Below are 22,644 nucleotides of genomic sequence, written 5' to 3' on the forward strand. Positions count from 1 at the left end.
CTTAGTGAAATCCCTAACACAAAGGACCATACCTCTGGTCTGGCTTAGTGAAATCCCTAACACAAAGGACCATACCTTTGGTCTGGCTTAGTGAAATCCCTAACACAAAGGACCATACCTTTGGTCCGGCTTTAGTGAAATCCCTAACACAAAGGACCATACCTCTGGTCTGGCTTAGTGAAATCCCTAACACCAAGGACCATACCTCTGGTCTGGCTTAGTGAAATCCCTAACACAAAGGACCATACCTCTGGTCCGGCTTTAGTGAAATCCCTAACACAAAGGACCATACCTCTGGTCCGGCTTTAGTGAAATCCCTAACACCAAGGACCATACCTCTGGTCCAACTTAGTGAAATCCCTAACACAAAGGACCATACCTCTGGTCTGGCTTTAGTGTAATCCCTAACACAAAGGACCATACCTCTGGTCTGGCTTTAGTGTAATCCCTAACACCAAGGACCATACCTCTGGTCCGGCTTTAGTGAAATCCCTAACACAAAGGACCATACCTCTGGTCTTGCTTAGTGAAATCCCTAACACCAAGGTCCATACCTCTGGTCTGACTTTAGTGTAATCCCTAACACCAAGGACCATACCTCTGGTCCGGCTTTAGTGAAATCCCTAACACAAAGGACCATACCTCTGGTCTGGCTTTAGTGAAATCCCTAACACAAAGGACCATACCTCTGGTCTGGCTTAGTGAAATCCCTAACACAAAGGACCATACCTCTGGTCCGGCTTTAGTGTAATCCCTAACACAAAGGACCATACCTCTGGTCTGGCTTAGTGAAATCCCTAACACAAAGGACCATACCTCTGGTCTGGCTTAGTGAAATCCCTAACACAAAGGACCATACCTCTGGTCTGACTTAGTGAAATCACTAACACAAAGGACCATACCTCTGGTCCGGCTTAGTGAAATCACTAACACAAAGGACCATACCTCTGGTCCGGCTTAGTGAAATCCCTAACACAAAGGACCATACCTCTGGTCTGACTTAGTGAAATCCCTAACACAAAGGACCATACCTCTGGTCTGACTTAGTGAAATCCCTAACACAAAGGACCATACCTCTGGTCTAGCTTTAGTGTAATCCTTACCACCACAGACTATACCTCTAGTCTGGCTTAGTGAAATCCCTAACACAAAGGATCATACCTCTGGTCTGGCTTTAGTGAAATCCCTTACAAAAAGGACCATACCTCTGGTCTGGCTTTAGTGAAATCCCTAACACAAAGGACTATACCTCTGGTCTGACTTTAGTGAAATCCCTAACACAAAGGACCATACCTCTGGTCTGGCTTTAGTGAAATCCCTAACACAAAGGACCATACCTCTGGTTTGGCTTAGTGAAATCCCTAACACAAAGGACCATACCTCTGGACTTGCTTTAGTGAAATCCCTAACACAAAGGACCATACCTCTGGTCTGGCTTTAGTGAAATCCCTAACACAAAGGACTATACCTCTGGTCTGGCTTAGTGAAATCCCTAACACAAAGGACCATAACTCTGGTCTTGCTTTAGTGAAATCCCTAACACAAAGGACTATAACTCTGATCTGGCTTTAGTGAAATCCGTAACACAAAGGACTATACCTCTGGTCTGGCTTTATTGTCAGTCATAGAAGGCTAATGTATCATTGATGTCCACCAACTTTTGCGGAGTAAATTGTGCTTTTTAGAATGAAGCAGATGTGTCTCCATAGAACATTGGTGACCCCACTTCCTTTCACTGTACATGGTTTCATAACTCCACATGAACTATTTTAAGATATATGCAACATAAACTTTGAAGTCCTTTATACGTATTTTTACTAAGCCAATATTGATTGGCTTAGTTAAACATTGACAAGATTTATTGAAATCCCAAACGCCAAGGAGTATACCACTGGTCTGGCTTAGTGAAATCCCTAACACCAAGGACCATACCTCTGGTCTGGCTTTAGTGAAATCCTTAACACCAAGGACCATACCTCTGGTCTGGCTTAGTGAAATCCCTAACACCAAGGACTATACCTCTGGTCAGGTTTATTGAAATCCCTAACACCAAGGACTATACCACTGGTCTGGATTAGTGAAATCCTAACACCAAGGACCATACCTCTGGTCTGGCTTAGTGAAATCCCTAACACCAAGGACCATACCTCTGGTCTGGCTTAGTGAAATCCCAAACACCAAGGACCATACCTCTGGTCTGGCTTAGTGAAATCCCTAACATCAAGGACTATAACTCTAGTCTAGCTTCAGTGTAATCCCTAACACCACAGACTATACCTCTGGTCTGGCTTAGTGAAAAAAAGGTAAAAAATGCGCAACTCAAACTTTAAAGCCCTTCCTGTGTATTTTCCACAAAGACGATGACCCTAATTCTGACCTGGCTGAGTAAAATTCCAAACACAACTTCACTTCGTATGAAGGGATATAACTCTGGTCTTATTGAATGAAATCTCAAATGTAGTCCATACTGAATAGTATTCCGATGATGTTTCATAATCCTTGGTCAAATACTTTCGAGATACATGCGACGTAAACGTTAAGGCCATTAAATGCAAACTTTTTTTTACTAAATATAGGGCCATAATCGGGCTGCGGTAAATCTATTTTCAAACGCCAGGTACGTAACTTCAGATGCTGAATAACAAACATGTGAAGTTTGATGACTCTAGGCCAAATACTTTTCGAGAGAAACAATCGTTTGTAAATTCAATGTGCCATGACAGTTCAAATAAGGTAACAATAAAGTAAAAAGTGACAAAACCAGTACAACTTGGCGCTTGCCCTTACTTAACATTAGGCAAGTAGTGAGGGATTTAATAATTTTGCGGTCAATTTTACACCAGCCAAGGACTAAAAGAATATTATTCTCCAAGCATACATTAGAATATTATCAAATTTATATAAATAGATATGAGTTCGGAAGGATGGGAGACTCTGCGGAGAAATATGAGTTCTGAAGGGAGGGAGATACTGTGGAGAAATATGAGTTCTGAAAGGAGGGAGATACTGCGGAGAAATATGAGTTCCGAAGGGAGGGAGATACTGCGGAGAAATATGAGTTCCGAAGGGAGGGAGATACTGCGGAGAAATATGAGTTCCGAAGGAAGGGAGATACTGTGGAGAAATATGAGTTCTGAAAGGAGGGAGATACTGCGGAGAAATATGAGTTCTGAAGGGAGGGAGATACTGTGGAGAAATATGAGTTCTGAAGGAAGGGAGATACTGCGGAGAAATATGAGTTCTGAAGGGAGGGAGACTCTGCGGAGAAATATGAGTTCTGAAGGGAGGGAGATACTGCGGAGAAATATGAGTTCTGAATGGAGGGAGATACTGTGGAGAAATATGAGTTCTGAAGGGAGGGAGATACTGCGGAGAAATATGAGTTCTGAAGGGAGGGAGATACTGCGGAGAAATATGAGTTCTGAAGGGAGGGAGATACTGCGGAGAAATATGAGTTCCGAAGGGAGGGAGATACTGCGGAGAAATATGAGTTCCGAAGGGAGGGAGATACTGCGGAGAAATATGAGTTCCGAAGGAAGGGAGATACTGTGGAGAAATATGAGTTCTGAAAGGAGGGAGATACTGCGGAGAAATATGAGTTCTGAAGGGAGGGAGATACTGCGGAGAAATATGAGTTCTGAAGGGAGGGAGATACTGTGGAGAAATATATGAGTTCTGAAGGGAGGGAGATACTGCGGAGAAATATGCAAAGCTAATAATCTTTTTGTTGCATATTCATTTTTGCTTATAAGTTATAAGATGATAAATTATAGCCGTTAATTTACTTTTGACGACACGTCATTCATTAATATGGTGTCATTGGTAACACACCTGATATGAAATGTACACGTTGATATTATGTTCCATTTCAAATAAACGGATGAAAATAATTAGTGTATGACAACATATTTATAGTCAACGTACATTTTGTAAGGAAAGAAACAAGAACTGTCATAGGAGACAGCGCGCTCGACTATCTGATGCAGGACTGGGCACATGTGAGGAAGCTGGAGCTGTCACTGAAGTGTTTAATTACTCCAATGTGGTTGAAGATATTGGACAATAGCTTAAGACTATGTTAAATGTATTTAGTAATAACAGGGAAAGAGAAGTGTATCAAAACATTAAATAAGTATACAAGAGGGCAATGATTGTCCTACATTGATCACCTGAGTAGAGTTGTTTGCTTGAACAAATTTCCTAGCTTAAGCTTTAAAAAAAGGGTGGGTCAAGGTAAAGATTACTTTTGAAATCTGTAAAAATATATTACAGGTATTCCAAATCGTTTTGCTGCAGCTTAAAAACAAGAAAGTAGGTAAGTAGGTCAAATTGATGGTCACTGAAAGTCAGTTTTAAGATTGGTGTGCAAAACTGTACATGTCAACCGATTTTCAAGGTTGTATCTTAAAAAACAAGAAAGTAGGTCAGTAGGTCACATTCATGGTCACTAAAAGACAGGTTTAAGATCGGCATGCAAAACTGTACAGGTCATCTAAATTTCAAGGCTTAAAAAACAAGAAAGTAGGTCAGTAGGTCATATTCATGGTCACTGAAAGACAGTTGAAAGATCGGCATGCAAACCTGTACATGTCATCCAAATCTTATAGTTGTATTTTAAAAAAACAAGAAAGTAGGGCCAAACATTTTGGCCCCCTAAGGGTCCATAAGTCTAGAACCCAAGACGGGATCTGGCAAATTTTCGAAAGGAACCGTGTTTGATAAAAGTTGATTGCAAAATGTGGTCTCTATCGTGTTCACAAGCCAAAATAGCATATTTTGGCTCTTTCAGGGGTCATAACTCTGAAACCCATGACGGGATCTGGCTAGTTATGGACCTTGTGTCATCTGATATGGATGATGATGAGGAATAACTATTTAAAATCTGCATCAGATCTATTTAGTTATACATGTAACTGACATAGAGTGAAAGTGCACCAAAACCTTTACCTGAACTTCTAAGTAAAAAGGGGGGATGATACATAAAATACTGGTATGATAGTTATTGCCCTTATGCCAGATGATTTGGGTGATGATGAGGACTAGTTTAAGCTTGAAGCAAACTCATCAAGGGAAAAAAGAGATAAGAAGAAAAAAGAGAAAGTACATTAAAACTTTAACCAAGGTGGGGGCGCGGAAAGACGGCGACGCCGGGTCGAGTAGGATAGGTCTCCAATTTTCTTCATATAGTCGAGCTATAAAGCATTTGTTTTCGTATAAACAACATTGATGTATAGATATCAAGGACGGCCCTTTCCGAGAGATTACACACGCATTCTGAAGATTCTTTCAAAATTTAACGCCAAAATTTCAAAACAAACTTTAAATTGCAGTTTAAATTTATCCTTCTGCTGGTAAAGATTAAAACTCGATACGACTGTCTGATTTTCACTGGATTTAACGATTTTTAAAATAAAAGCCAGGAACTGTTTTTTTCATCGGATGGCAAATTACAAATTAACGTGGCCGTTTTTGGATTGTTCTAGTTAGAAATTGGAAAGATTGATATCCTGAAATCTATTTTGATTTTCTGATACTCATACATTATACGTAAATCACTTATTTTTGTAGCAAGCTGCCGTAAAAATGTAAATATAAAAATTGAATGCGACTTTTAGTGCGTTTATACGTGTATTAACCACATTGGGACTTTTTGCAAATCATCAAAGTATCGCTAACGTTATTTATGGATTTGCAACGTAAAAAGAGAGATAGAAATAAATGAAATAGAGAAATTTTGATTTGCACAGAAGTAAAATGAAATTCTTACTCGAATGCGTTCATAGTTTACTGCTGTCATTTAGATTATATGACGTTTGTAGGGATAGGAATGTATCTTACATTTAAAATTAACGGCATCAACACTTTACCGGGTATTCGGTATTCCTCATCCGAATATGAGTTTCGCCTGCCGCGGGTAACTACATGAATTACAACACGTTCTCCAAGTGCACAAGTGAAAAAAAGATCATGCTTCGAGTATCACAAAAGTGTACGTCAGCTCTTAAGCGTTGCACGATTCTTACGATGATCTGACATAGTGACTTACTTTTTGACCCCCTCTTGACCAAGTTTCAAATTTGACCTAGATTTTATTTAGACAAATATTCAGACCAGGTTTCATACAGACCAGGTATAAGAGGGTTGTCTGTGATTTAGCAGAGTTTTCCAGTATTTGGATTCAACCTTACCCTAATGTTTTAAGACCAGATTTCGCACACGTAGAGAGGACTTCAATAAGCCTCTGGCTTCCAGTTCAGTCCAAAATTTATGTATGTAACTTATTATTTAAAATGCAAATATAGGGAAATAAAATATGTTTAAACCAAAAAATGAAATCAATTTTTAACAAGTTTTTTCCCCATGACTTGTTGTACTTCCTAGGTTTTGACCCAAGATGACCGACAAATTATTTTAGACCAGTTTACATCCAGAGAAACATTCCGACCACAACGATCAGTTAGAAAGTATGACTTCAATGTGAGTGTTTTCCTATGATTTGATCTATTATCCTAGATTTTTACCCTAGAGGTCTCCAGGTTTTAACCTGACCTAGATTTAATTATTTTCACAGAGAAGTAACAATGATTTCACCTGGCAACCTACGTTTTTACTTTATACCGTTCAGTTTCGAACTTTATATATCTTTTATAAGACAAATTCTGATGAAGATCAGGTAGAAACTGTAGTCTCTCTAGTGTTAACTTGGTTTCTCTATGACTTGACATGATAACCTAGAATTTGAGGAATATCTTACTGGTTTTAGAATCCGTAAAAAAAATCTGATAAAGTTCCATAAATACCAAGTGGTAAACGTTGCCTCTGGAGAGTTAACAAGTTTGTTTTTGACCCAAGCTTTTTTAAACTCGTCCCGAGATTTTTACGGTGAACAGTTTCATCAAGATGGGGCTAAAACTGCTTGCAACGTTCAACAGATGCAGGGTGTTTACAATAGCTTATCACTTTTATTTATGCTAAGGCAAGCTATTAAGGACTGAATTTACCTGCTTTGAATTCAGTGTATGTGTTTCTGAATAAAATGTATTTTCTCCTTTACTGTTTCCATTTCGAAAAAGAAAGGGACTGTCTTTATATTCTTTACGGCATTTCATATTCTATTTACAACTTGATTGTATATAATAGCTACTGTTAAAAATGTTTTTACCTCTGTAGGAATTTCTGCTCCTCCCAATGAGGCAAAGCCTAGAAGTATAATTGGCACCCAGCAGAAGAAATCAGTTGCTACTATCATTGTCATTCTTCGTGCCATTGCGCTATCATTTTTGTCTTGGATCTTTCTTACTGCACTTCGTGTCTGCTTAGCAACGAAAAACATGCGCAGATATGAGAAAAATATCACCAGAAATGATAAAAAGTTCAACACGAGAAACACTGCCACGGAGTACTCCCAGCCTTTTGGCTTCGAGTTGGTGATGTGGAAAGCCAGACACACGCCAGAGCGACCATAAAAATTTCCGAAATAGTCAATTCCAGCCAAGGGAACAGCTGATATAGCTAACACAAGAGCCCATACAAATAACATTACATAGAAAGCGTCTTTCAGCTTTAGTCTTTTTAAATGAAGTGGGAATATGATACATATAAGCCTGTCAAGAGTGATTACGGTAAGAGTTAGCACGGACAATTCGCTAGAGAATGTTGATATAAAACCAGCAAATCTGCATAATTCACTTTCTCGCCAAAATCTGTCGTAGAGAATGTATTTCCCCCGGTAGTAAGTATCCACCACGGCTATTATCAGCATGTAGACACCCATCAAAAAATCACCTATGGCAAGATTTGTAATGAGAAACGAGTGGACCTGAAAAGAAGATATTTTTCTAAAATTTATAATATAACGGTGAGAAATAGATACACGATCATTTCAAGTTTTAAATACGGAACCAATAATTATAAATTTTCTTGTCGAAAAATTTTGGCAATTTATGGTAAGTGTGTTTGTTTTGGGTTTAACGACGTTTTTCAACAGTATTTCAGTCATGTAACGGCGGGCAGTTAACTTAGCCAGTATTCCTGGATTCTGTACTAGTACAAACCTGTTCTCCGCAAGTAACTGCCGACTTCCCCATACGAGAACATACGTCCCGCCCGGGGATCGAACTCGCGGCCCCGCGATCCGTAGACCAACGCTCTCCCTACTGAGCTAAGCGAGCGGGCAATTTAGAAGTCTAAACAAAATCAAAAAGACATGCCATCCCAATAAAAAATATGTCTCTTATTTTTACCTTTCCATTTCTAAGATCACGGGTCCTCCAGACAACGACTATAATATTTCCCCAGAATGCAGTTAGACCAAGAATCCATATACTGACACGCAAAACAAAGTTTGACATGAGGTCTGTGCAAGATGAGAACTCATCAGGTTCTGGTAAACATTCACCTGTAATCTTCGCAGCACAGCAAAATCGGAATTCATCAGTAATTCTGAAGTGAATCGGTCATATTTTTTCTGAGAGAAAGGATACATGTATTAATTATCTTTTGTGTTTAAAGAAAAGATTGCATGCATTGCGTTCATTCAGGCATCATTTTAAAAAGTACACTAAACGAATGTATTATGATAATGTAACTTGACGACAAGTTAACAATTAGCATTAAATTGTATAGCGAAATGACTGATGCGTTTTCTGTCAAAATTATCATCACTATGATCTTTGCACAACTTTCTAAAAAGCTTGTAAACTGTCATGCACAGAAGGATGTGTTTTAATTTACAGCATCAACCTTGGGGTTGCTACTAAACATTTATTGCAAACGATTTACATATAAAAACGGCATTCGATTAAAGTAATTAGAACAATGTAAATTTGCACGGACCTCAATCTGATTAAAATCATTTCCTATTTATGCTACGCATTGGATCTGAGGACAGGCTATTGAGACTCACGTTCACAAATCAGAGCCTTGCTTTCAACACTTTGAAAGTGAAAGTAGAAGTCAAAAAAATCTATATTTAACCTGGGATTCCAGTTTTCGATATGTGATTAATACGTACATGTTTATAATTCTAATAAGAAAGCTTATAGAAACACGTGAGAATTAGCAATCTGATTAGAATCATCTCCTCTTTATGCTACCGTCATTGGATTAGAACAGGCTATTGAGACTCACGTTCACCAGTCAGTGCATTGCTTTCAACATTTTGAAAGTGAACGTAAAAGTTTAAAAAATTAACCTGGGATTCCAGTTTTCGATATGTAATTATCAGGTAAGGGATTTATAATTCTAATAAGAAAGCTTATAGAAACACGTGAGAATTAGTTGTTTTTATTATATTTTTTCAATTCAAAATTGAAAAGTGTTTGTAAGGGGTACCGGAGGTAAACTGCTTTAATTATAAAGCTTTATATTTAACCCGCGGTAAGAACGTATTAATCTGTGGTGTACTGGTCAAGTACGCAGAAAAATATTTATTAACGCGGCGGCCCGGGTTCGACTCTCGAATCGGGCGTGATTTTTTCTTGATTTCACATTTTTAAAGATAGTTTAGAAACAAAATCTCATGTTCTTATGTTCATAATATGACGAAACTTTTATTCTAAAATAAAGTATTGTAGCCAAAATCTGAGTCCAGCTTTTAGCCAAACACTTATGGAAACGAGTCGTCTGATTGGTTCAAATAAAAATAAATTAGTGGAAATAAAAATATCAATATCGGAAATCCGATTATACAGAAAGATGAATTTGAATGGGCTGTCATCAAATCTAGTCTGATTAAAATCATCTCCAATAAGTACTAAGCTCCTTGGATCTGATTACAGGCTATTGAGACACTCCTTCACCAATCAAAGCCTTACTTTCAACATTTTGAAAGTGAAAGTAGAAGTTTAGAAAAATCTATACCAGTTTTCGATATGTGATTATCACGTACGGGTTTATAATTCTTATAAGTAAGTTTATATAAACACACGAGAGTTACTTGTTTTTTCTATTTTTCCATTTAAAACTGAAAAGCGTTTGTAAGGGATACTTACGTGTTCTCCTGTAGCGTATTGGTAAAGTACGCAGGAAAATACTTATTGCCGGGCTTCGATTTTCGACTCGGGCCTGATTTTTTCTTGATTTCACATTTTTTAGGATAGTTTAGAAACAAATTTTAATGATGTTATGTTCCTAATATGACGAAACTTTTATTCTAAAGAAAAATTATTTTAACCAAAATCTGAGTCCAGTCCTTTTTAGCCAAACGTTGTTGAAACGAGTCGTCTGATTGGTCCAAATAAAAATAGATTGGTGGAAACAAAAATATCAATATTGGAAATCCGATTATACAGATAGGTTGCCTTCAGATCTAACTTTTAGGAGGATTGAGAACTTTAGTCAGATTGTCATCAGATCTAACTTTTAGGAAGCTCGAGAACTTTAGTCAGATTGTCACGGATCTCTTTGCAAAAGTTACACAAATGTTTTCCGAATTAACAAAGGTATTCACTATTTCTCCATTTTGTGTAAAAGTAAATCAGCATAAATAAGATTTTCATCTTCAGATTGAAATAAAATCTGTTACAGAGAACTTTTGAAGAAGCTTTGTACACAAACTGAGTAAATGTTTATACATGAGCTAATTCAGGTCAATTTACAAAACCTTTTAAATCAGAAACAGGACTGAGTATCGTCGTTTGCAATGGCTGAATTACAAAAGCAGTATTTATGTTCATGAGTGTCTCAGTGAATGTAACTTAGCCCTCACATGACACAACTGACTGTTACTTAGGCTTGTTATGTATGAAATTGTTACTTAGGCTTGTTTTGTATGACGCAAGAGATTGTTACTTAGGCTTGTTTTGTATGACGCGAGAGATTGTTACTTAGGCTTGTTATGGATGACGCGAGAGACTGTTACTTAGGCTTGTTATCTATGACGCGAGAGATTGTTACTGACGCTTGTTATGACACAATTGATTGTTACTTAGGCTTGTTTTGTATGACGCGAGAGATTGTTACTTAGGCTTGTTATGTATGACGCGAGAGATTGTTACTTAGGCTTGTTATCTATGACGCGAGAGATTGTTACTGACGCTTGTTATGACACAATTGATTGTTACTTAGGCTTGTTTTGTATGACGCGAGATATTGTTACTTAAGCTTGTTATCTATGACGCGAGAGATTGTTACTGACGCTTGTTATGGATGACGCGAGAGATTGTTACTTAGGCTTGTTTTATATGATGCGAGAGATTGTTACTTAGGCTTGTTATGGATGACGCGAGAGATTGTTACTTAGGCTTGTTATCTATGACGCGAGAGATTGTTACTGACGCTTGTTATGACACAATTGATTGTTACTTAGGCTTGTTTTGTATGACGCGAGAGATTGTTACTTAGGCTTGTTATGGATGACGCGAGAGATTGTTACTTAGGTTTGTTATCTATGACGCGAGAGATTGTTACTGACGCTTGTTATGACACAATTGATTGTTACTTAGGCTTGTTTTGTATGACGCGAGAGATTGTTACTTAGGCTTGTTATGGATGACGCGAGAGATTGTTACTTAGGCTTGTTATCTATGACGCGAGAGATTGTTAGTGACGCTTGTTATGACACAATTGATTGTTACTTAGGCTTGTTTTGTATGACGCGAGAGATTGTTACTGAGGCTTGTTATCTATGACGCGAGAGATTGTTACTGACGCTTGTTATGACACAATTGATTGTTACTTAGGCTTGTTATGGATGACGCGAGAGATTGTTACTTAGGCTTGTTATCTATGACGCGAGAGATTGTTACTGACGCTTGTTATGACACAATTGATTGTTACTTAGGCTTGTTTTGTATGACGCGAGAGATTGTTACTTAGGCTTGTTATGGATGACGCGAGAGATTGTTACTTAGGCTTGTTATCTATGACGCGAGAGATTGTTACTGACGCTTGTTATGACACAATTGACTGTTACTTAGGCTTGTTATGTATGAAATTGTTACTTAGGCTTGTTATGGATGACGCGAGAGATTGTTACTTAGGCTTGTTATGGATGACACGAGAGATTGTTACTTAGGCTTGTTTTGTATGACGCGAGAGATTGTTACTTAGGCTTTTTATGGATGACGCGAGAGATTGTTACTTAGGCTTGTTATCTATAACGCGAGATATTGTTACTTAGGCTTGTTATCTATGACGCGAGAGATTGTTACTGACGCTTGTTATGACACAATTGATTGTTACTTAGGCTTGTTTTGTATGACGCGAGAGATTGTTACTTAGGCTTGTTATGGATGACGCGAGAGATTGTTACTTAGGCTTGTTATCTATGACGCGAGAGATTGTTACTGACGCTTGTTATGACACAATTGATTGTTACTTAGGCTTGTTATGTAAGACACGAGTGATTGTTTGTAAGACACGAGTGATCGTTACTTAGGCTTGTTATGTTAAGACACAAGTGATTGTTACTTAGGCTTGTTATGTAAGACACTAGTGATCGTTACTTAGGCTTGTTATGTAAGACACGAGTGATTGTTTGTAAGACACGAGTGATCGTTACTTAGGTTTGTTATGTTAAGACACAAGTGATTGTTACTTAGGCTTGTTATGTAAGACACGAGTGATCATTACTTAGGCTTGTTATGCACGACACTAGTGGTCGATACTTAGACTTGTTATGTAAGACACTAGTGATCAATACTTAGACTTGTTATGTAAGACACGAGTGATCGATATTTAGACTTGTTATGTAAGACACGAGTGATCGATATTTAAACTTGTTATGTAAGACACGAGTGATCGTTATTTAGACTTGTTATGTAAGGCACTAGTGATCATTACTTAGACTTGTTATGTAAGACACGAGTGATAGTTACTTAGACTTGTTATGTAAGAGCTAACATACAAATAATCCAAAGTCTGTAGCCCTTCAAAGACATTGTCCTCCATAACCTCGATAACATTGTTCGAGATATCTCTGAAACAAAAAGAGGTATTTTTGTTATGGGTTAATCACTATATTGTTATGTAACGGTGGTAAAAAATAATCAATGTTCTGTTGTACCACTACTAGCTTGTTCTGACTTTCTATTTTGTTACAGGCTGACTTAAAACATGCTTTCGTCCGTCATTAATTAAAAATGACAGAATAGATAGTCATGCACCAAAATCGGAATCAAGACCTCTTAAATGGTAGTCGTGTGCGCTACCTGCTGACATATGTCGCGTTTAGCGAAACAGTGCACAGGACTTCCGATCAGGAGGTATTGCGTCCTTTATCCCTGGCGTATGCATGTTCTCCATGAGGTCGTGGGTCCTTTATAACGGGCGAGTGTATGGTCTCCGTGAGGCCGAGGGTCCTTTATTCCGGGCGAGTGTATGTTCTCCGTGAGGTCGTGGGTCATTTATACCGGATAAGTGTATGTTCTCCGTGAGATCGTGGGTCATTTATATCTGGTGAATGTATGATTTCCGTGAGGTCCTTGGTCCTTAATAATGGGCGAGTGTACATTGTATGTTCTTCTCGAGGTCGTGGATCCATTATACAGGGCTAGTGTATGTTCTCCGCGAGGTGGTAGGTCTTTTATCCCGGGCGAGTGTATGTTCTCCGATCCGCGAGGTGGTTGGTACTTAATCCCGGGCGAGTGTATGTTCTCCGTGAGGTCGTGTGTCATTTATCCAGGGTGAATGTATATTCTCTGTGAGATCGTGGGTTATTTATTCCGGGCGAGTGAATGTTCTCTGTGGGGTCGAGGTCATTTATCCCGGCGAGAGCATGTTCTCCGTGAGATCGATGGTCCTTTTCCAAGGCGTGTGTAAGCTCATCGTGGGTCATTTATCCAAGGAAAGTGTATGTACTCCATGAGGTCGTGGGTCATTTATCACGGACGAGTGTGTTCTCCATGAGGTCGTGGGTTATTTATCCTGGGCGATTGAATGTTCTCCGTGAGGTCGTGAGTCATTTATCCGAGTTTTCCGTGAGGTCGTGAGTCATTTATCCGAGTTCTCCGTGAGGTCGTGAGTCATTTATCCCGGCCGAGTATATGCTCTCCGTGAGGTCGTAGTTCCTTTATCCGGGGCGAGTGTATGCTCTACATAATCATTGACTGAAAATAATGGGTCTTACACGTAACAGATCTGGATAAATGTTCTTTTAGTTACTTGTGGTTGGCTGCAACAAAGTGGTATAATATTCAAAGCACTGCATGACATAATTCTACATGTTCAAACTGATATAACCGTAAGTGTATTCTAACAAAATAAGATGAAAAAGACAGCGTTAGCTAAATCTTTTGATACACTGAACTGATAAATTTGTATCTCAAGAAAGTTTTCATAATGGGAATGAAACTTTCGAGTATAGAAAATCTAATACAATTTCGACTTTATTAAATCAATACTTCATACAGACATAAATATACGCTACCGTATTATATAAAAGTCTGTGATATTTTTGATATATATGCAAAGTACAAAGATCAGCAAATGGCAAACTGATCATGTTATTTGCATTATTTTACGTAATAAAGTTTGTGTTATAACTGTTGTATCGGGTTTCCATTTATTCCAGCAGCACTTCAGAATAAAAGCGTATATTACTATATACGACGGACACAGGCCGATCACAAAAAGGACATAAAACACCGACTTACAAGAACGAAAGAAACTTCAGTCCGTGGAAAACGTTAGTCTTCACTCTAGTAATATGGTTGTGGGACAAATCCCTAAAAATATAAAAGTAACGTGGTTTTACATTTAATGCAAATCTCTGAAAATGAAACTTTACTCTTTTCACATACTATGCAACGTCGTAGCTGTCTTCTGACGTTAACAAAGCATTTAATGTCGTGCTTATATCTTCTACATACATACATAGTGATTGCACATGTATCTAAAGTGTTTTACATTGTTTATGGGGTATTTCCGTCTGTATTTGAGATGATTTAACTTCAGCTGTGTATATGGAGTGCTTTCATTTACATTTTCGGTCCTTTTAATCTTTACATGACTGTAATTATTTCAGCTGTATAATTTATGTGGTGCTGTCAAACTTCATATACCGTGACTTTAACATTGTATCCGAACTTCTTTTTGTGCGGTGTTTTCAACTGTATATGCGGTAATATAACATGATATCAATCTGATATGTGCTAATATGATGTGCTTTTAACTTCGTATGAGATACTTTTAAATAAATTGTAACGTGTAAAGCGGGCGGAAATGGAAGCCAAAGAAACACATGGTAATTAAACTGATCATTATCTTGTAGAAACAACTGAAAGATATAGTGAGACATTGTGTTTGAATTGGCATTAAGTTGATGCTTTTGAAAATCATTGGTTTTCAAGATCATGTAACGACTAGGGAAACGTTTTCTAGGTGAGTTTTGTGTCCTGTCGGTATTCGCTGATGCAGTAATGCATCTTTCATCTTGTTTCTTAGTTAGTCGGGAGACTTATTAAAGGAGCCGTACATATAATAATGAAAGGGAATAGACAGATGTGTTTCATGAACTTTTTATGAGGTAACACCATTACAAGTCTGAAGGATCAACATTACACCAAAAATGTGACTTCTGTGTATTAAAACATTGAATCTTTTTACGGGTTATTGGCATCATAATTTGGTAAGGTAGTTTTGCACGCTTGATAAACTTTCTAAAGATAAAATATGACATTAAAAAGTTTTAAATGTTCCCAATTACCGATAAAATAACGTGAAAGATTCATTACAGTATCAGTGAATACCGACGAAACACAAAAGCCGCCTTCAAAATGGTTCTGAAGTCGTGATTCTCATGAATGATTATGAAAATCAATAATATTTAAAGCCAGTTCAAAGAACGTATCCCAAGCCGTGCGCGCGTATTCAATTGTTTATCACACTGTTTAGTACAAAAGATACTGAACAGTTTACTCACTGTTTCGATTTCCGCCATTTATTTGCGTATTCAATTGTTATATTTTACGGAAATGGTCTGTTATAAGCAAACTTTGGTGTTACTGGATATACACGGTGAATGTGGTTCTCGGTCATATACCTGAACATAAAACCAATGTAACCCGAGGTCAAATCCCTGAAAACAAGAGGGTCATCATGACCCTGGATCGCTCACCTGAGTAATATGAGCTACATGTATCAAATATCAAGCTGATGCTAAAATATTAAGAAAGTAGGTCAGTAGGTCATATTCATGGTCACTAAAAGTCAGTTTTAAGATCGATGTGCATAACTGTACATGTCATCCAAATTTCAAATCTGTATCTTAAAATCAAAAAAGTTGGTCAGTAGGTCACATTCCTCGTCCCTGAAAGTCAGTTTTAAGATCGGTGTGCAAAACTGTGCACGTCATCCAAATTTCAAAGCTGTATCTTAAAAACAAAAAAGTAGGTAAGTAGGTCAAGGTCACAGTCAAGTGAGCCCTAATCACTTGGGATCATCAGGTAATTATAATTAAACGGTCTAGGAAATATGATCTGATAATTTTTAAAGTATTTCCTATATAACTCATATAACAAGTGACCCCCGGGGCGGGCCTCTTTTCACCCCAGGGGCATAATTCGAACATCTTGTTAGAAATCAACTAGCCAATGATACATACCAAATATTAAAGGCCTTAGGCATTGAACCTTCAGACAAAAAGATTTTTTAATTGTTTCCCTATATAAGTCTATGTAAAACTTGGGACACCCTGGGTGGGACCTCTTTTCAACTAAGGGGCATAATTTGAATAATCTTGGTAGACAACTAGGCAATGCAACATACCAAATATCAAAAGCCCAGGCCTTCCAGTTTCAGACAAGAAGATTTTTAAAGTTTTTCCTATATAAGTATATGTAAAACTATAGACCCCAGGGCAGGGTCTCTTTTCACCATAGGGTAATAATTTAAATACTCTTGGTAGAGGACCATAAGGCAATGCTCATACAAAATATCAAAGGCCTAGGTCTTGTGGTTTCAGACAAGAAGATTTTAAAGTTTTTTTCCTATACAAATGTATATAAACCATGTGACCCGGGCCAGGGCGAGCCAATAGATGATGCTACATACCAAATAACAAGGCCCTAGACCCTCCGGTTTTGGACAAGAAGATTTTTAAAGCTTTTCCCTATATAAGTCTATATTAACCATGTGACCACTGGGGCGGAGCCATATTTTATCCTAGGGGGATAATTTGAACAGACTTGGTAGAGGACTATTTGATGATGCTACCTGTACGAAATTTTACAGCTGTAAAAGACCTGTATTTTTGTTCAAAATAACAGTCATGCTTATTCCAAATTTACACCTGTAGATTTTATATAACAATATTGATTTTACAGCTGTAGTAGATTTCAATTTACAGCTGTCAAACGACTGTAAAACAGTTCGAAATATGCAAATGAGCTACACCTGTAAAAAGAAGTTACAGCTGTAAAAATGAAAAAGTTACAGCTGTAATACTACCCAAAAGTTACAGCTGTAGAAATACAGGTATTGAAAAAGAGGGCATTATTTTAAGGGACGAAAGTAGAGGTGCAAAAAGTTTTAGGATGAATTGCAATTCTCTAGATAAAATAGCAATTACTATGAAAACGGCAAAATAAATGATCTAGTACGTAATGTATATGTGGTATGATTACAGTATAGCAAGAGCAAAATTCAAGAGTAGGATACAAAGTAGAACATATGCAGATCTTGTTTATAAAACTTTCTTTATCATGCAGTCATGAAAACATATGACAATCTTGTAATTATTTCTTTTAAACTTATCGGCTTCCAGTATAGAGTAAATAGTTAATGTATGTACTTATACATGTCCTTTTACAACTATAATAGATAATTAAACATCTGTACTTACTCTATACCGCTTTAAATGCCAAAATTTTACAAGATGTGATGTCTGTGTGAATTTCAGTTATATCCCGCCAAAATGCATTAAAAATGGCTGACAATATTCATGTTTCCCTCCAAAAATGTTACAGCTGTAATTTTGAGACATGACCATTTTACAGCTGTAACTTTCAACAGTAAAATTTTTACAGCTGTAAATTGAGACCTTCATATTTTACACCTGAAAATTTTAACTGTATTTCTGATCAGTTTTCAACTTACAGGTCTTTTACAGTTGTAATTTCAAAATACAGGTCTTTTACAGACGTTTTACAGCTGTAAAACCGGTCCATTTTTCGTACAGGTACATACTAAATATCGAAGCCTTTGGACAAGAAGATTTTCAAAGTTTTTTTCCCTATATAAGTCTATATAAACCATGTGAGCCCAGGGGCGGGGCCATATTTAACCCTAGGGGGATAATTTGAAAAATCTTAGTAAATAACCACTAGATGATGTTACATACAAAATATGAAAGCCCTAAGCCCTGTGGATTTGGACAAGAACATTTTTAAAGTTTTTCCAAAATAAGTCTATGTAAAACATATGACCCCCAGGGCGGGGCCATATTTGACCCTAGGGGGATAATTTGAACTAACTTGGTAGAAGACCAATAGATGATGCCACACACCATTTATCAAAGCCCTAGCTACTGCGGTTTTGGACAAGAAGATTTTTAAACTTTTTTCCTTTCGGTGGTCATGGCAACCTGGGGCCACTATCTTGAAGGTACCTTAAGTCTTAAGAATTCATTTCGTACAGATAGATAAATTTAGTGCTTTTAATTTGTTTTTATAGATGAAAACGCACAGGGCTTGTGCCCCCACAACAGATGGAGGGGGCATATAGATTTGGTATTGTGCATTCTGTCATCCGTCCGTCCGTGGGTCTGTCCGTCTGAATTTTGTGACGCGCCTAGCTTAAAAAGTATTTGATATGAATAGATGAGTCTTTTATCATGATATGAACTTGCGCACCTCCTACTTTTTGTCTGGTTTTGCTCTATTTTTCCAGAGATATGGCCCCTGAAATAGTCAAAAATGCACATTTTCACTGTGTAACGCTCCTCGCTCAAAAAGTGTTTCATATAAATTGATGAAACCCTGCATGAGTCTTAAAAAATTTCCAGAGCTATGACCCTGATAGAGTCGAAAATGCACACTTTCACCTTGTGATGCGGCTAGTTCGAAAAGTATTTCATATTAATTCTTTTACCACAGATACTGCTGCATATAATCACTGGCGGATGGAAAAAAACGCAAACATTATAAAGCTTTAGAGCAGTACGAAACACGTTACGTTTATATCACAGATATACATGTAGTTGAAATATCCTATCATGGAATTACTTTAATCTTAGACATTTAGCCCGTGAACTGTAATAAGTGATGAGACTGAATTATGTTTCCGTCACTGCTTTCTGAACTGACCAATAATGAAAGGAATTGCATTGTACAAGACTATATATTTATAGTTACAAAGAACCACTTCTGTCCGATCAACATGAACTTATTTTTTTGACGGTAAATATTTCACAATAAGAGTCGCCTCTTGAGAAAGTAACAAGATAGAACAACAGGCTGAAACGTCTATGTAGATTAAAGATGTATAGAGGATATTACGTGAGCGTCTTTTTATATTAAATTTATTAAACGAGTTGAATAAAATGATAAAATGCGAGGCTCTGCCGAGCATTTTATCAATTTTATTCAACGAGTCAAATGTAATCAATGTGGAAAGTCACAAATGAAATATTCTTTTTATCACAGATTAGCTTTTCCTGTCGAAACATTAAATTTTCTACTTTCTTTAACAATTATAAACAAGTCAATTTGACCAACGTCTCCTATACATTGACTATAAACGACGTCGACGTCAAAGCTTTATTACACTAGTGTATTATCATTTTTATGTAATAGCATTATTATACTCCCGCGATGTCAAACATGTGATAAAATGATTTTTAAAATTGAACGTTAAACGCATATCCCCGCTCAGCTAGCATCATACATAGAACACACAAGATCTCAACTCAGCTAGCATCATACATAGAACACACAGGATCTCAACTCCGCTAGCATCATACATAGAACACACAGGATCTCAACTCAGCTAGCATCATACATAGAACACACAAGATCTCAACTCAGCTAGCATCATACATAGAACACACAAGATCTCAACTCAGCTAGCATCATACATAGAACACACAAGATCTCAACTCAGCTAGCATCATACATAGAACACACAAGATCTCAACGTACGTTCGAATACCTGGCATATCCCCGCTCAGCTAGCATCATACATAGAACACACAAGATCTCAACGTACGTTCGAATACCTGGCATATCCCCGCTCAGCTAGCATCATACATAAAACACACAAGATCTCAACGTACGTTCGAATACCTGGCATATCCCCGCTCAGCTAGCATCATACATAGAACACACAAGATCTCAACGTACGTTCGAATACCTGGCATATCCCCGCTCAGCTAGCATCATACATAGAACACACAAGATCTCAACGTACGTTCGAATACCTGGCATATCCCCGCTCAGCTAGCATAAAACATAGAACACACAAGATCTCAACGTACGTTCGAATACCTGGCATATCCCCGCTCAGCTAGCATCATACATAGAACACACAAGATCTCAACGTACGTTCGAATACCTGGCATATCCCCGCTCAGCTAGCATAATACATAGAACACACAAGATCTCAACGTACGTTCGAATACCTGGCATATCCCCGCTCAGCTAGCATCATACATAGAACACAAAAGATCTCAACGTACGTTCGAATATCTGGCCAGGCGTTCTTGTTCTCCGTGATTGTTGGCTAAAAGACAATATATCTAGAGTCATTCATTCTCCACCTCTGACTTATGAGGGGGAGTTGCCAGGCATTTGTGGAGAACAGCTTAAGACTTGTAAGGAACCCATCGATACTAATGCAGTTAACAGGATAATTTTATCACAGAGAAGGGCAAAAGTTTGACATTGTTTATTGCAACATTGTTCTTTGCCTTTCCGGTAAAGTAGATTGTTTTGACAACACTCCTGTGCAGATGTAGGGTATTTTAAGGCAAAGTCGATACAGTTGAAAAAATGTTTACTAGAAAGGTTCTTCCTCACAATACTTGGTATATGTGACCAAAAGTTTAGAGTTTAAGTTGAGCGTAAAGCTAATAGGCGTCTCTAACATTTTAGAAGTCATCGCTGAATAAATATTCGACAATTGTTTTTCTTTTATTACGGAATAAAGTCTGATGAAATGTAAATACATTCTAGTAGGCATTATACCGTTGCAAGTGATAAAATTCACTTAATATGGACATATTTCTCATATTATTTAGCAATAGACAGCTTGTGAGCTATCAGATACACGTGCAATTAGTCGAAAATGACGTCATTAAATGGATTATCCATGACTTACGATATCGTAACTAACTAACAATAACTTAAGTTACGAGCGCTTTACGAGGGCGTTAAGAGGTGTTTGGAGATAGCTGAATAACGTTACCTTAGTCTTACCTTAGGTTTATCGTAAATCATACCTTAAAGTGGAATTATGGGCATTTTTCAAGTAAAAATCTAGCTGAAATAGATATGTGAGTAAACAGGGTGGAGAAAACTATAGCTTTTAACCAAATATACCAAACTGTTCTTGTTACCTGTACGAAATAATAACTTTCCAAATATAACTTTTCTTATTTGGACTGGGGCTGTCATTTTAAGAAAAGTCAAACTTCACGCAGGAGTTGCTTCCCTTCTACTTCAGAAATCTCTACCTATAGGTAGGGGAGATCACTTCGTAGAAGATTGAAGAAATTAACTACAGTTTTATTAGTTAAATTTCTTTATTTCTAAAGCATCAATTTCAAATGCTTACGCGGCATCATCGTTAATTTAACACATTTAAATGCATAGCAACCGAAAATTGCATTTATAGAACATTCGCCAAAAACACAATATGTGCAGTAAGATGCGCATAATACCACTTTAACTTACGATACGAATAAGTTTTCGAGATAGTGACCCCAGAGTTCTGCATGGATTTCAATTCTTTGGGCAATTTTGATAGGGAGTCACCCAGGGATCATTTCTGTGAAGTTTAGTGTAAATCTGCCCAGTGGTTTTGAAGAAGAAGATTTTTGAAATTTACAATAAAGCCATATAGGGTAAATAAGCCCCGTACCCTGGCGGCCATGTTCTTTACCGAAACAGAATGGCTTAGGCAATTTTGAGCCTTTGGCCCAGGTGAGCTAATAAAACTTTAACAGTAATGTGGTTATAGACTATTGAAACAGTCACTATCGAAATGTGGCTGTAGATCAGAATCCTGAAAAGTAGAGTCACTATGTGGTTGTATATGAGAATACACAGGTGCTCGTCCAGTCTTGGTGCCCATATGGGTCCCCACATTTAAAAAAAGTAAAAAAAAAAAACCCACTATTTTTAATCTTAAAATTTAAAAGTTTTTAATTCTGCCTAGTCTACAGCCTTAAATAACTTACATATAAACTCAAAGACGCCAAGTACGGCATAGGTTTTCTACTATTATTTTTCAAATAAATGGCCGATCGTCACCGTTATTTTGCAAGTGTCTAGACAAGTTGGCGTATTTGAGTTTAAATGTAAGTTATTTAAGGCTGTAGACTAGTTTACTATTTTCTAAATGCCCGATGTGTAAACGGCAGCAATGTAGCCTGCATTGTTACTGAACTGGACATTTTGGTTGTCCCACAGCGTGTGCTAGGAAACCTCCATAGCGTTACGGCAACATAGGGACCTTTTCAATGTATCAGTATATAGGGAAAATCTT

The 22,644-nt window shown here is 37.5% G+C and overlaps 1 protein-coding gene across 1 annotated transcript in view; it reads right to left on the reverse strand.

Annotated features, from left to right (window-relative positions):
- Positions 1-22,644, reverse strand: part of LOC123540119 (G-protein coupled receptor GRL101-like) — a 329,156-nt gene that overhangs the window by 16,741 nt on the left and 289,771 nt on the right. Inside the window, exons 21-24 of the mRNA XM_053526350.1 lie at positions 14,595-14,666; positions 12,848-12,919; positions 8,244-8,442; positions 7,163-7,819 (exon numbers count right to left, since the gene is read on the reverse strand). Of these exons, the coding sequence (XP_053382325.1) occupies positions 7,163-7,819; positions 8,244-8,442; positions 12,848-12,919; positions 14,595-14,666 (1,000 nt within the window). The remainder of the gene's footprint in view (positions 1-7,162; positions 7,820-8,243; positions 8,443-12,847; positions 12,920-14,594; positions 14,667-22,644) is intronic.

This window comes from Mercenaria mercenaria, chromosome 16 (genome assembly GCF_021730395.1).
Source record: "Mercenaria mercenaria strain notata chromosome 16, MADL_Memer_1, whole genome shotgun sequence".
Lineage (NCBI taxonomy): Eukaryota > Metazoa > Mollusca > Bivalvia > Venerida > Veneridae > Mercenaria > Mercenaria mercenaria.